Source organism: Pararge aegeria, chromosome 1, assembly GCF_905163445.1.
Source record: "Pararge aegeria chromosome 1, ilParAegt1.1, whole genome shotgun sequence".
Classification (NCBI taxonomy): Eukaryota; Metazoa; Arthropoda; class Insecta; order Lepidoptera; family Nymphalidae; genus Pararge; species Pararge aegeria.
This window is the reverse complement of record NC_053180.1, coordinates 4,057,958-4,073,177: the sequence shown is the minus strand read 5'-3', so window position 1 is coordinate 4,073,177 and position 15,220 is coordinate 4,057,958. Positions and strand designations below refer to the sequence as shown.

The 15,220-nt window shown below is 34.5% G+C and overlaps 1 protein-coding gene across 1 annotated transcript; it reads left to right on the top strand.

Moving 5' to 3' along the window:
• The first annotated feature begins 260 nt into the window (after nt 1-260).
• LOC120626055 lies at nt 261-10,042 on the top strand. The gene is made up of 8 exons (XM_039893338.1): nt 261-478; nt 1,668-1,821; nt 3,585-3,678; nt 4,001-4,244; nt 5,004-5,135; nt 6,089-6,217; nt 7,609-7,729; nt 8,883-10,042. Exons 1-8 carry the CDS (start codon nt 472-474, stop codon nt 9,598-9,600), a joined length of 1,599 nt encoding a protein of 532 aa, XP_039749272.1. The 5' UTR covers nt 261-471; the 3' UTR covers nt 9,601-10,042.
• Nucleotides 10,043-15,220: the final 5,178 nt, after the last annotated feature.

The window sequence follows — 15,220 nt, the reverse complement described above, 5'->3', positions numbered from 1 at the left end:
CCATACCCTGTGCATCCACCAGCGCCATTGTGGAGGATTTTTGAACTGTTATTTAGCGCAACAACTGGACACTTTTTCAACTTTTCTCCCATATAAGATGACTCTCCTTACCTCTACCCTCCATATCAAAAACTAAGGTGTGATGGAAGTTATGTAATCTGTTGTGTTTACGTTCACAGACGAAAAAAGGTTCGAAGGAGCTATTAAAATCGAAAACCGTAAAGTGTCTGTTGTCTCTGGCCTTTACTGGTTACATTCATCTGTGGTGGAAATGATTACGAAGTACCTACCAAATAATTCTTGTTTTCGATAATATTTATTTAATTACATAGTACGATTACGAAATGAAAATTTAACAAGAAATTATAAGCCGTTTATTTTCCTCTTATGTTTGTTTTCTAGTTCTTACAACAGTAGTTATTGAATGTGTACGGAACTCAATCTAAGGCCAACAAGATTTGTATTTATAAAATGCCGCGTAAGTTTTTACAATTTTTATAGCTTTATTGTCATAATAAAAGAAAGGAATTATTTGAACTATGATAAAGTAATTGTCTAAAGATGGTTGCGACATTGCGATGTTTGCTGCGCTATCATAACATGTTAAATTAATAGAAGTTGATTTTGGTTACGCTACAGAACACTACAGGAAAAAGACCTAAAGGTAAACTATTTGGCCGGCCTGTCGCTACATAGCAACATCTTCGATGATTTAAAAAAGACGATGGGTATACTATCAGCAACCTCAGAATATCCCACTTCTGGGAAGTTAAATGTTAAGTTTTACACCTTTTTCTGTAAATTTTTGTTTTGTTGGTTACACTAAGCCATGCCCAAGACTTACTGTAACTGATGGATACACACCAGCTATAAACACTTGTTACGCCACTGGTACCTAATAGATCCCAACTACTCCCTGCCTCCAAGCTTCATCGAGAGTGGTTGAATTTTCACCTAATAATTTAATTATTAAAAGTTGCAGTGAGTCAACTATGCCTGCTAACCTGCATTGGAGCATTCAGTCTTATAATAATGTATTTTATGAAAGTTGCTAAGTTGTGAGTTTATTACCATTTAGAGCGAAGAGTTTCTAAGATATCAGCATCATCATCCCAAACCATTACCAACACACTGCAGGGCATGGGTCGCCTCTCACAGTAAGAAGGGTTTCGGCTCACTTCAACAAGGGTTCACTACTCTGACCCAATGAGGTTTGGTGGACCCCACACCCCTTTGAGAACAATATGGATTTGACGGCCGAGTGGCGCAGTGGGCACCAACCCTGCTTTCTGAGTCCAAGGACGTGGGTTTGATTCCCACAACTGGAAAATGTTTGTGTGATGAACATGAATGTTTTTCAGTATCTGGGTGTTTATTTGTATATTATAAGTATTTATGTGTATTATATTCATAAAAAAATTATTCATCAGCTATCACAGTACCCACAAGCTACGCTTTGGGGCTAGATGGCGATGTGTGTATTGTAGTAGTATATATTATTAGTAGTATATGGAGAACTCTCAGGAATGCAGGTTTACTTAAAATGCACAAAATTAAGAAAAGTTAGAGGTGCATGTCAGGATTCCAACTCAGCAATAGTGGAGCCAAAGTCTTACTACTAGGCTATGACCGCTAATAAAATTAAAAATAATGGTGCATTGTTTTAGGTTTTGCTCATTTACAACTCTATCAAGTGCACATAGCAGATGGGTTTTCAAGTGACTGTGATGACATAGTGCACAGGTGCATGCAACTTAAAACCCTGGACTTCCAGGAGTTCTCTAAAATATGGAAGGCAATGAACTTTGATTTGCTCTATCAGTAAGTATATTATTAAAATTAAAATTAAATTATTTATGATTTAGGTGCGTTTGAGTGTGTGAGTGTGCGTGCGAGCGTGTGAGTGTGTGGTCGTGTGCGTATGTTTGTGTGTGTGTGTATGTGTGTAAGTGAGTGTATGTGTAAATGAATGTATGTATAAGTGTGTTATAAACGTGTGCTTGTGTATCTTTGCATGACAATGTATGGGATGCAAAATTCATACGTACATTGCATAAAATCCTCCATTTCATAATAGTTTAATTTATGCAACCACTCAGTAAGCACTTTTTGCAATTATGTATATAAAATTGTTGGGAAGCAAATTTAGTCCTACTTGGAATTGAATGTAAAACCATATTTCTTCTCCTCGTTTTAAGTTTGCCAGTATTGTAAGGTAAATTTTTATGTACTCTTAGTAATGATAAAAGTAGATATAATTTTCTAACATGAAAATTATATCTACTTTCTTCATTAAACACGCACATGAAGCTTAACACATATGCCTTGAGTTGTAGGAAGTGTTCTTTGTGTACCCTGCAAAGTGTGGCTATATATAGGCAATGATTTTTCATGTACCATCTGGCATCTGCTTGTTCTGTAAATTGTTACTATAAAGTATTTAAAAAAAAGTTATATTTAAGCAGAATTGTTCCAACCCACAATTATTGCTTTCATTGGGCCGCAAGCCAGCTAAATATTTTTTTTGGATTGGTTATTTTTTTATTTAATTAGTCTATTGTGAGAAAAACAACAACATAAGAAATATTATAAAAGGATTTAAATAATTTAAGTATCACCAAGCCATCACATCGTAATACCTACTTACGTAATCATCATCAAAATCAACCCATTGCAAACCTATTACAAAGCACAGTCCTCTCAGAATGAGAAGAGTTAAGTCTATAGCACTGGCAACATCCTTATCCTTATCCTTAAATATTAAAAAATAAAGTCCCCCGCCTCGTCTGTCGGTTTATCTGGGCGCGAATAACTGTTTTCACTAATGGACAGAGTGACCCATGAGGCAGGTTTTAGTGTAAAATTCATTTTGTTTTTCTTTAAATTAACTGAAATATGAAAATGATTAAAGATGTTGTTAAAAATCGTTCTGACTTATGCTGCATGAATCGCTAACGTGCAGCGCGAAGATTATTAACTATACATAAAAATAATGTAACATTTTCAAAGTAATGCCAACAAAAATGCAAACAAAAAATTCCATGAGGCTATATGTCTAACTATTATAGTTAAGTCACAATAATGGCAAATTTTTCAGTCTGAACACTGATACAATGGAATGATGATGACATGCAAATCCAAATAATTAGTTTTATATTTAATATTGATTATGAACCTGTAAATTTCTCTTTTAATCAAATTGGACCTATTGTTTAGAAGTTATGATGGGTATATAAATGCTATAAGTAGGAAAAATGCCACAAAATGAGATCAGTTCAGCTAGTTCTTCATATGAGACAACATTATGGGGAACTCTCAGGCATCCTAACAATGTTTTCTTTCATCTCTAAAGAAAGTGCTTCTATAAAATTGCTTAAAACACACATAAGGCTTTAAATGTGGAAGTTTCCTGGTATATTTCATCAAACACTATTGAGTTATTTCAAGCATTTAAAAGTGTGGTTACCCACAAATTTTCTGCATGTAAAAATGACATAAATCCTCTTCCATTAGTTTGAGGCCCAAACAACATAAACTTTATGGTAATATAATATAAATTGATGTACAAATGTAACCTACTTTAGGGGCCGATCATCAAGTGCAGAAATAGCAGAGTTATCTGAGGAGATGATTCAAATAGCTAAATATTATATGGTCAAGAACACAAGTTATTATGAGGTGAGTTTAAAATAAAAACCAATTTAACCACATTTATAGTTTACTCCTGTCTTATTGTTACTTCTCAATGTTCTCAAACAGACTTCTTGTTAGATAAAACTTCATATTAACTAACAATAAAGTGTTTTAGTTTTTTTGTCCTTCCCTTACGATCTGAGTAACCAATCAACTTGATTTTTGGCAAAGAGTTAGCTGAAAGGACTTTTTTTGTCGTAAAAACAATCGTTTCCCACGGGATTTGTAAAAAACCGTGATAAACGCAGACAAAGAACGCGGGCACAAACACTAGCTGTGCTTAATATTTTCCATGAAATATTTCCAGGAATCGATCGCGGGCCTATTTATCGTCTACAGTTTGTTAAACCTACAGCCGTTTTCTGGATTTGCCTGTCTCCGCATTACCCCCAATGATGTGAATGCTATCAACAGAATAGAATTGGTAGCAAGACGGGAGCGGAGACTTGACATACTGTACATACTTGGCGAAGTGCTGGTTAAATGGACCCAGTATCACGTTACTGAGCGGCCCAGGGGGATGGAGTTGGTCATAAGAAAGTATTTAGAAGGTACATCATACAATACCACTCTTCCTCTAGCTGATTCTGTCAACCTAAATGGGACCACGCTTACGTTTAGCCAACAGATGTGGATGTTTAAGTTTAGCTGGTTTTATAGCCAACAGATTTGGTCACACTTAAGTTTAGCTTGTTATATTATTAACAGATGTGGTCACATTTAAGTTTAGCTGGTTTTATAGCTAACAGAAATGGGGTCAGGCATTTGAGTTGAGTTGGTTCTATAGCCAACAGATGTGGTAACATAAGGTCAGCTGGATTTATTACTAACAGGTATGGTCACATTTAAGTTTAGCTGGTTTTAAAGCCAACAGAAATGTGATCATACATTTTAGTTCATCTGTTTCTCTTATAACCAACTAAAATTCTGCCAAACTGTAGCTTAATTGGTTCACAATAGATGGGCATACTTAAGTTTAGCTGGTTCTAAACTCAATAAATGAATGCACTTTTATAGTACACCAGAGAGAAAAAAACTTAAGAAATATAGTCAACACCAAACAGGATCTTTTGCCAATAGAAACCTGGTCACATTTAAGTTTAACTGGTTCAATAGTTAACACAAATATGGTATAATATCAGTTGGTTCTGTACCCACACTGAGACATCAAATAAATGAAATTTGAATCTTGAGAGCCAGAGAGTCGCGTCGAGTCGAGTCGTCGACATGTTCGAATCCTGTCTTTTCTGTAATATTTTTGCATTTTTATGTTATTTCTTAATTATCTTAAATCTTATTCTTCGCCCCAGGATACACAAGCATGGACAGGTTAGGAGTGCGTCCGAGGGGAGTATTCTATCGTCAGAACGAGGAGTTGGATCATATCAGAGATCTTGGATCAGCGGAGCGGCAATACAAGCTGGCCAAAAAAGCACTCTTTGGTAAGAGAAACTAAGCAGTTCTTTAGTCACTATAAATGCAGGTTACGTATTTACGCAAGGGAAGCATAATCACTGAAAGAAATCAAATACAGCCCTAACATCAAAATTAAAATCATATGACTCCTATCACTTTACCAGTTACGCTTCGCGTAGCGTAGGTATTATGCACGTGTCGGTCTTTTATCTTCAATAGGGTTGTCATAAGTAAACACTTAAAATGTTTTGGATTCGTTTATATGGAAAAATAAATATGCTTCTTTTGATTTAATTTTTTTACAGGGTGATTCCTTATGTAATATACTTATGCATCCTTAAAATGTATTTCGTATTTCGGTTACACGTTGTATAATTGGATCGAAGGCCTATCGTCCCTTCGATGACCTTGATATGATTCGGGGATCTTGACAGTAAGGGGGTCGTAAACTGACACTTGACAGATAAAAAAAAGTTTTTGCTTAATAACCTTAGTTCCATACCAAAAATGAAAAATATAACTTTTGGCAAGAACCAAAAAAAAAAGTTAGGTTATGTAAGTTGCAGAGTGAAAATCGATTGGTGATGCCTTCTTTGACAGCCGATTGGCGCAGTTTGCAGCAACCCTGCTTTCTGAGCCCAGGGCCGTGGGTTCGATTCCCACAACTGGCAAATGTTTGTGTGATGAACATGAATGTTTGTCAGTGTCTGGGTGTTTATATGTATATTCTAAGTATTTATGTATATTATTCATAAAATATTCATCAGTCGTCTTAGTACCCATAACACAAGCTACGCTTACTTCGGGACTAGATGGCGGTGTGTGTATTGTCGTAGTATATTTATTTATTTATTATTTATTTTATTCTTTGATTATGTGTTACTTATTTAGGTCTTGCCTTGTTTTTCCTTAGTGAAAACAGGCATAAGAGGTTTTATAAAGAAAATGAGCAAACATAAAATGTTTTACTGAATTACAGGTGACTCTCCCAACGTACCGAGTCTCAAGTACATTAACGAGAACTTGGCGGGCGAGCTTAACGCGTCGCTTAGGAAGCTCATCAGCGGAATCATTGATGACTGCGAGGATCCTGACATGAACGACCCTGGTAAGAATATAATATTTTTCTTGTTGCTGGAAACACTTTCATAACACGACCATTTACGTGCCATTTATAGCTTTATAAAAGGTCGTGTTATTGTTGCATTCCAAATCCAAATTTACAACAAAAAATGTGTTAGTAACAAAAAGTTGGGAAATCTGCATGCCTAAGAGTTCTTCAAAATGTTCTTAAAGGTGTGTAGAGTCCAATCCGCACTGGGCTACTGTTTTCCATCCAAAATTAATAAATAAAAAAAAGTACATATTTCTTTGTTTTGAATTAGGTTAGATTACTCTATTTATATATCGGCTTCGCACGCTCGAGTTTCCTATAAAAGTTCACTTTTAGTGATAAGGCTGCCTTTGCACCCTTGCACTAAGTACTACGGTTTTCGTTGGGTTTTTCATTGTGTGTTTTGTTGCAATAAAGTTTTTCTATTCTATTCCATATTATGCTCTAGCCAATATGGTCATAGTAACTTTTTGTGCCGTGTGGTGACGGCTGATCAGTATAATTTTAATATTAATAATTATCTTATTAGAAAGGTATAAACCCAGTTATTATAGATAAATTAAATAACAAAATATAAAGCTGTTATCCCATCCCTCCTCTTGCTGTGGGTGTCGGCGACTAAGGCAATTTAATTTTTATTTGACTTTTTTCCCCCTGTTTAAGCTTGTTTTTAAACAGTCCCTTTTATTTATTTTTTTATTGTTCTTTTCTTTTCTTGCTTCTTTATGACAGATAGGTATACATTGTAGAAATTATATTATGTTATTATATGTGTACGTATATAAAGTAAGTATATGTTATATAATTTATTATTATTATTTATTTATTTTTGTAATTTATTTTTATTATTTAAGTTCATTCTTAAATAATAAACATAAAATTACAAAAACAAAGTCATCTTTGTGTACACCGTAACCCTTCTTCTTAACTTCATGTAGGTACTCAATTTGGTAGGTTGCCTGGTAGAGATCGCTTTTAAATAAGGCCGCCTATTGTACCTTTTCTCCTTTATTTAAATTGTAATTATATATATTTTTTTAATGCTTGTTTTTTTTTATTTGGTGTATTGGCGTAGTGGGCAGCGACCCTGCTTTCTGAGCCCAAGGTCGTTGGTTCGATTCCCACAACTGGAAAATGTTTGTGTGATGAACATAAATGTTTTTCAGTGTCTGGGTGTTTATAATATATTATAGGTATTTATGTATACTATTCATAAAAATATTCAGCAGTTATCTTAGTACCCATAACCCAAGCTACGCTTACTTTGGGACTAGATGGCGATGTGTGTATTGTCGTAGTATATTTATTTATTATTTATACTGGTGGTAAACTTTTGTAAAATAAAAATAAAAAAATAATTTTCTATAATTTGAATTTCTTTACAGATTCGTCAGAAGATGAAAATAAAACTGCTGAAAAACGATCTAGAACAGTGCACAGCATTAAAGAAAAAGCCATGACGAATGCGGTCGATCCTATGAATCATCTTGTAACTGCAGAGGAGAGGTATGTTATAATTTAAATGGCTACAAAGCCATTTTTACGTTTTCATTAATACTAGCGGGCCCGCGGGACTACGTCCGCGAATGAGTCGACTTAAAAAAATAGTCCAATATAAATGAATCCTAGCTAGGTCGATTTATCGCCCCCGAAACCCCCTGTATACTAAATTTCATGGAAATCGTTAGAGCCGATTCCGAGGTTCCAATTATATATATATATACAAGAATTGCACTTCAAATTCAAAATTCATTTATTTCAAGTAGGCCTAATTAATAAGCACTTTTGAAACGTCAAGTCAGTCTGTTTGTAGTGACTCTACCACCGGTTCGGAAGGCAGATTCCACTGAGAAGAGCCGGCAAGAAACTCAGCAGATTACTCTTTTCCAACATCATTTTAAAGTTTAACTAAAGATATAAGATATACAATGTGTAAATGAAAACCGAAATTATACTTCAGATGCTTTAGAAGTACATTAATTACTGTCTCTGAGACTTATCTAAGAAACCGAAACGCTAATAGTCTTTTAGTAAACTACTACAAAAGGTTTTTACTGAAATAAATCCAATACAACCCTTACATCTCACGCAAAATTAAGATTGTGTGGCTCCTGTCCTATTATTACGCGTCACGTAGCGTAGGTACTATGCGCGTTTTGGTCTTTTATCTTAGGGTTACCATAAGTAAATATTGAAAATGTTTGTATGAAAAATTAAACATGTATTATCATATTTTTTATATGACGATTCCTTATGAATTTTTGTTACGTATCTTCAATATTATTTCATAATGCTGTTACAAGTTGTATAATACTGATTTGCGTGATTTAATTTTTTTTTTTTACATTTAAAGTTTCAGAAGATAGATAAAATTACAGAAAAAACTTAATTCGGTCTAACTATGTATAATTGCCTCGAGTTAGGAAATTGGAGGTGTCAACCTGTGCGTCGGAGAACACGTCGTTAAGTGCTCCATCCCGGTTATTAACACTTACAGGGTACACTTTGTGACAGGGTTCGTTAAAGCCCACCGACCCGCATTAGAGCAGCGCGGTGGGTTTTAAACTCTAAAACCGTGTCTCGTTTTTAGAGAGAATGCCTGTTTAATAGGCTGCGGATGATGATGATGATCTATAATTAATTAACGAAATTGTTTCAGAAAACAACCAACAACTTGTTCAAAGGCCAAGAGTGATCTCAAAAACCCTACCGGTAAAGTCAAATCGAGCTCTCACACCCAAATGATCACACCATCACTGGGAAAACTGAATATTGCAGACGTAAAAAGAAAATCTAAAAGAGATATTGATATCGAGGACTCTGATGGTGGTAACGATGGGAATGGCGATTTTAATGATGCAGTATTGGATATTGCAAAGTTCCACAAGGTTCCTGCGGATAATAATGCAAGAAACTACGAAACGACGACACAGGATCTCCTTCAGCGTCTATCCGAACTCCCAGGATTAGACATCCAAATTGAATCTCTACCATTAATATTGCGACCGGGAGATTTGGGCGATGAAATAGAAATCGAAGTTATAGACCATGCAAAATCTAGGTTGGGCGACGGTAACAAAATTCAAATCAAAAACAGCAACAACGCAACAACTTCTAGCAGCGAAGATGATGAACCGCTGTCTGTGAAAGCGGGTGTAATCAAAACGTACAACAAAAATAAAAGAGACAGAAAACAGCTTGAAGTAAATGAACCACAATTCCCAGTGAAGAAAAAGGAAAAGAGAGAACAGAAACGTCGCGAGATAAAGTCTAAGTTCAAGAGGTTGGGAATGTTGCCAGTCGCAAACTTCGAAGATCAGTCTACAAACGTGAAGGGTGATAATAATAAGGATAAAGATAAAGCGCGAACAAAATGAAGACCTATATAAAGCTATAAAGCTAATGGAGAAGTCCAATGTCAATTTGTTCCGGCTAGAGGGCGCCAAATATTTGATACTAAATATTGTCTAATGATATTGATCTACCGTCAATCTCCTTACCATTTGTACTTTTCGTTACCTTTTTTTATTTAAAGGAGAGCAGCCAGAGCGTTATCTATGCTACTACTACCATCTTCTACTGTGATTACTATCTCAGCCCAACTAAAAGTGGTGATTATTGGCTAACCCGCCCGTTGGGAGAGGCCTCCAGTCCAACCGTTCTGTTATTGGCTATAGATGTTACTTTTACCTTTTTACAACACAGTGGATTGGTGTTTACGCCACAATAATGTTGTTTTGATTCCTAATCCTAATCCCTACTAATATTATAAATGTGGTTGTAAGTTTGTTAGTTACGCTTTCACGCGAAAACTACTTAACCGATCATCATGAAACTTTGTACATATATATTATGTATACTTGGAGCTATTAAATGTAACATAGGATACTTTTTATCCCGAAATAAAGTTATGTTCTTTTGGGAGAGGGGATCAAATTGTTTGACGATTTTACACCATAACTCCGTCAAATGATAACCGATTTAAACAATTATTTTTGTACTATAGAGATTATAATAACTTTAATTTTGCCCAAATTTCGTGTAGATCTAATGAATGTGATTGGAGAAGGAGGACAGAACTTCTCAGCGGACAACAGCTTACTCCTCATTTAAGGCTTAGCGGAACTGAATACATAAAATGCTGCCACATTTATGAGGACTTCAGTGCTAGGACTAATAATAAAATAATGTTAGAAATGTTCTTCGTAATAATGAGATTTCGAATCTTACTTTAACTATTACAATTCTTTGTAAGTCTTAGGAGCTGGGACTGATCAGACAGTTCTTTTTAGATATTGCGTATTGTATGGTATGTGAATTCAAAAATTTCTTAATAGACTACACCCGTTTTTTTTATAAGAATTCATAACTTAACAATTTCAGTAGAACTACACCTGAATTTAATGCCACATGTGTCTTAAAAACAAACGCAGACGAAGTCGCGGGCGACAGCTAGTAATATTATAAATGTGAAAGTATGGATGTTTGTTACTCAATCAAGCAAAACGTCAGAAAGGATTTGTATTTAATTTGGCATGCATGTAGCCTTTGACATGGAAAAGCTACCTTTTATCCCGATTCCTTAAGTAGTTCCCGAGGGAAAATTGAAAATTGTTTAAGAGCTAAGCCGCGGGCAGACACCTTTGAAATTTGGTATGCATGACACTTGTGTACTTTCTATACCGATCTCTCAAATAGTTCCGTGTAGGATGAAAAAAATGTTAACGAACGAAGCTTTAGAAACAATTCTGAAGTTCACGTAGACAGAAGCTACTAAATTATAAAATAAAAGAATAGAAGTTAAATCAAGCTATTCAACATATGTTAATAGGTTTTTATTTTTAAACGGTTTTATTTAGCTCACCCCGTTTGTTTTATTTATTATTCTTGGGTCAAATTTAGTAATTCAAATTTCACCCTCTTCCTGTCAACCGATTAATCTGAAATTTTGTATACACTTTGGATTTTGGTGACAATACAATTATATTTATTCATTATCATTATAAATTCAAGATGGCCGCCGCTACAAAATGGCGGATAACGTAGGTTTTATCAATCCCATCAATATGGGTATCAAATGAAAGGGCTTAACAAGTATAATACAATGTACTATATAAAATTAAAATCCAAGATGGCGGCCTCTACAAAATGGCGGATAACTTAGGTTTTATCAATCCCATCAACATGGGTATCAAATGAAAGGTCTCACAAGTAGAATACAATTTACTATGCAAAATTGAAATCTAAGATGGCCGCCGTTACCAAATGGCTGATAACAATTTTTTATCAATCCCACCAATATGGTAATCAAATAAAAGGGCTTGACAAGAAGAATACAGTGCACTATACAACCTCAATATTTAAGATGGGCGCAGCCACCAAATGGCGTATAATAATAAGATTTAAATTTAGAAATTGAATCTGTAATTTAGGTATCTGATAAATCCAGCCTGAATCCACCACCAAGTCAAGATTTTGTATCGTGTTGAGGACTGTGTGGCGTTAGGGTGGCTAAAAATGATACGTCGTTAGCGGTACACCACCCAAGTTAAGGTGAAAGGTTAAAACGCGCCGAGAACTGTATGGCATTAGGGTGGATAAAAATGATATGTCGTTAGCGTTTTCCCCTCAAGACTCAGGCGCATCTTGTTGTACATAGCCTTGCCCCTTTAAAAAAAATAAAAACTAAAAACTAGAAAATAAAAATAGGTAAAAAAACTTTTTAAGTTAAACGGTTTTATGTTAAACATACATTGCAATGTTTAAGATAAATGTACTAAAAACCAAAAAATAATAAAATAGATACAGTCGTGGGAATTATAAACATATGCATAGACTAGACTAAAATAAAACCGTGGGGCACGTCAATTGTCTACAGTCGTTGATTAAAATGTTTGTTTTGTAATGTTACACTATAATTAGGCAGTTGTTCAACCGACAACGATGGACGTGTGATAAGTAGGGCTAGAATGTGGAAACAAGCTACCAAGCTCGATTAAAAGCGAGTTTTAGGGTTTCATAGTGGTGAGCGAGTAGTACTTTTATCATATGTTTTGTCGATTAAAGACAAACTACGAGCAGTGAAACGATTCCTCGCCAGCCAGCAGTGTGAATGTCCAACGATAAACTAGTTGAAACATCTCTTTTGTTTACATGGAGTGTATAACTATTGGAATTTCCATGAGCAAGAAAATAGTAAGTAATTTCCTCACCGTCTGCGGGCCAACTGCCTATTTTAACGACGAATTAAACTATTCTTCTATCGCACATTAAGTCGATGATTTGTAGACAATTGACGTGCCCCACGGTTTTATTTTAGTCTAGTCTATGCATATGTTTATAATTCCCACGACTGTATCTATTTTATTATTTTTTGGTTTTTAGTACATTTATCTTAAACATTGCAATGTATGTTTAATATAAAACCGTTTAACTTAAAAAGTTTTTTTACCTATTTTTTAATACATACTAAGTGATGTGTGCCACAGACCCCAGATCGGTGACAACTGAAAAGTAACAAACACACAGAGCCCTCTGTCAAATAGTTTTCATTTATCTTCCCCATTGGTTGCATTCGAGAAACAAATAGATTAGGTCGTTTTTACTTCGATTTTTAGCAGTTATAGATTTTAAACTCGCAAATCTTACAGCAAGGATGAGTATAAATAACTGCCACTTTAGTAAAGTTGTCCGCATGTGAACGAGGTCCTGAGTTCGATGCTCGGGTCGGCCCTAGAAAATGTATTTGGTATTTCTGTAATAAAAAACATTTTGTACCCTTGACACCACTAAGTCGCAAAATCGGAGATAGTAAATTGACGGTGTTAAACCCCGTGCCTCGGCGACCACGTAAAGTCATCCAGTCTGGTTATTATCTCATGTTAGTGAGAACAGCTGGGACCGGGTTGAAGCCCATAAGCACTAATTTGAGCAGCGTGATGGGTCGATGCTCTTAAATCATCTCTCCTATGAGGCCGTGCCCAGCAGATACTACGAATAATCAAATATTTTGTATTTGACCACATATACTTTTTCTGTAAATAAATTATATACCTGCTACCTAGGTATATAACATGTCATAACATGTTAATTATAAGCTCATCGCATGTTCGATTAGGAAAACCCCACAAAAAGTGAAGCGAGCGAGCGAATAAGGCATGTGTGTGATTTTCTACTTTTACTCGTATCGTTTACTCTTCTATAGCTGCGCCTTAAACCCTCTATGAGTGAGCAGGCCCGTGTCTCCAGCAGTGAGACCTTAATAATACACCTTTGAAGATGAAGTCTATAATGTAAAAAATATTTCTTTTAATATTGTATTATCTATACAATATTATATTTCATAAAATATTGAACAATGAGGATTTTACTTATTGTCAGTTAAGAACTATGGAAGCTATCGCATGATCGTCTACCATTTTTGACAGGAAGTCAAATAGTTACGGCGGTTATATTGCGGCAGAACTCCTAAAATGTTTTCTAATTTTAGGGAGCACCTACGATCTTAATCGTTTTTTTCATATACCTGAAACTGAAAAAAAAAAAAACGAGTAAGATAAGTAAATGGTGATAATTTAGTAAAAAAAAGTACCTATTTTCTTTCTATATATTTATTTTATCGTAACGAATGCTAATAAAACAGTATAAATGTGCACAGACTGATTATTATTTATCCTGTTACCTTTTTTAAAAACTGAAAGAACATTTTTGAAAAAGGAATGTCCTTAGTCTGAAGCGCTACCCATACCCCAATCATATATAGTGTCATAAGGATAACAGTTATAGTATTGAAATTAAGTTTCCTGCCAAACGCCTTCAGTCTTCATAATAGGGTTTCATCATTTTGGGTTTCTCTCAAACGTTTGGCGCACGAACGAAGTAGATTCAATTCTATAATTCGTTATTCTTATGGTAGGGTGTTTATTTATTTTTTTAGTTGGCCTAAGAAGAAAACTTAAAAACTAAATCAGGCAAGTCAAGCTAAATAAATAGATTCTTAACACTATAAATATACATGTCTATGAATACATTTTTTTTGTTTGGTGTCCGTTAGGCCTTACATAATTTATTTTTACTAACTATAACTTAAAGTTTATTGTGAAAATAATATCACCATTTTATTATACATCATATTATAACGTAAATAATATACACAGCGATCTCTTATTTCCGTTTTAAAAGTTTATTAAACTTGGCTGAATTCAGTCGTTACTGACTTCAGAAAGTGTCAGTTAGAAACCATCCTTGCTTGTAAATTTAGTATGCTATCTCACTGAATGCTATTTAACAATGTACTACATCGATTGGTTGGCTAAATTCAGTAACGACTTAATTCAGCCAAGTGTCAAATGCGCTTTAAAATGGCTAACATAGTGTCCAATGAACAGACAAATAATAAAAAAAATTATAGTTATTTATGCAACTGTTGTTAAGGGGTATTAAAACACTAATGTGATAATTGTCCCAAATCAGTGTTCCTTATTATCAACAGTTGCATACAAGACTTTATCTACTCCCATAATATGAATCCTCCATAAAAAGATTCTGAAATTTTAGCTTACTGCCGACATTAAAAAACAGGTCTTACTAATATCATACATTACTGAGTATATACAAATAAACCAAGCAATAATAAAAGAATTATTTATTTTAGAAGTAATTAACATTTTGTATCGTGCAATTATTAAAATTCGCTTAAATATGTTCTTTAATGTTGTAAGGTACCTGATGTACTCGGTGGAATATTTATATTTACCACTTCATTATTTTTATTTTTTATGAAATTCATTAATATAATCGACACGTTGATTGTCTTTTGCAGCGTTTAAAATATCTGGCGGTGTGCTGTCAAAACTTGAATCGCTCATTTTTTTATAAACAAAACAATAAAAATATCGATAAAATATGGCGGAGATTCGAATAACTTACTTTTATTTTACGGCGCGCGCTGCTCTTGCAGTAAAACGCGCGTGAATGAAAATGTTCTTTTTTTTTTTC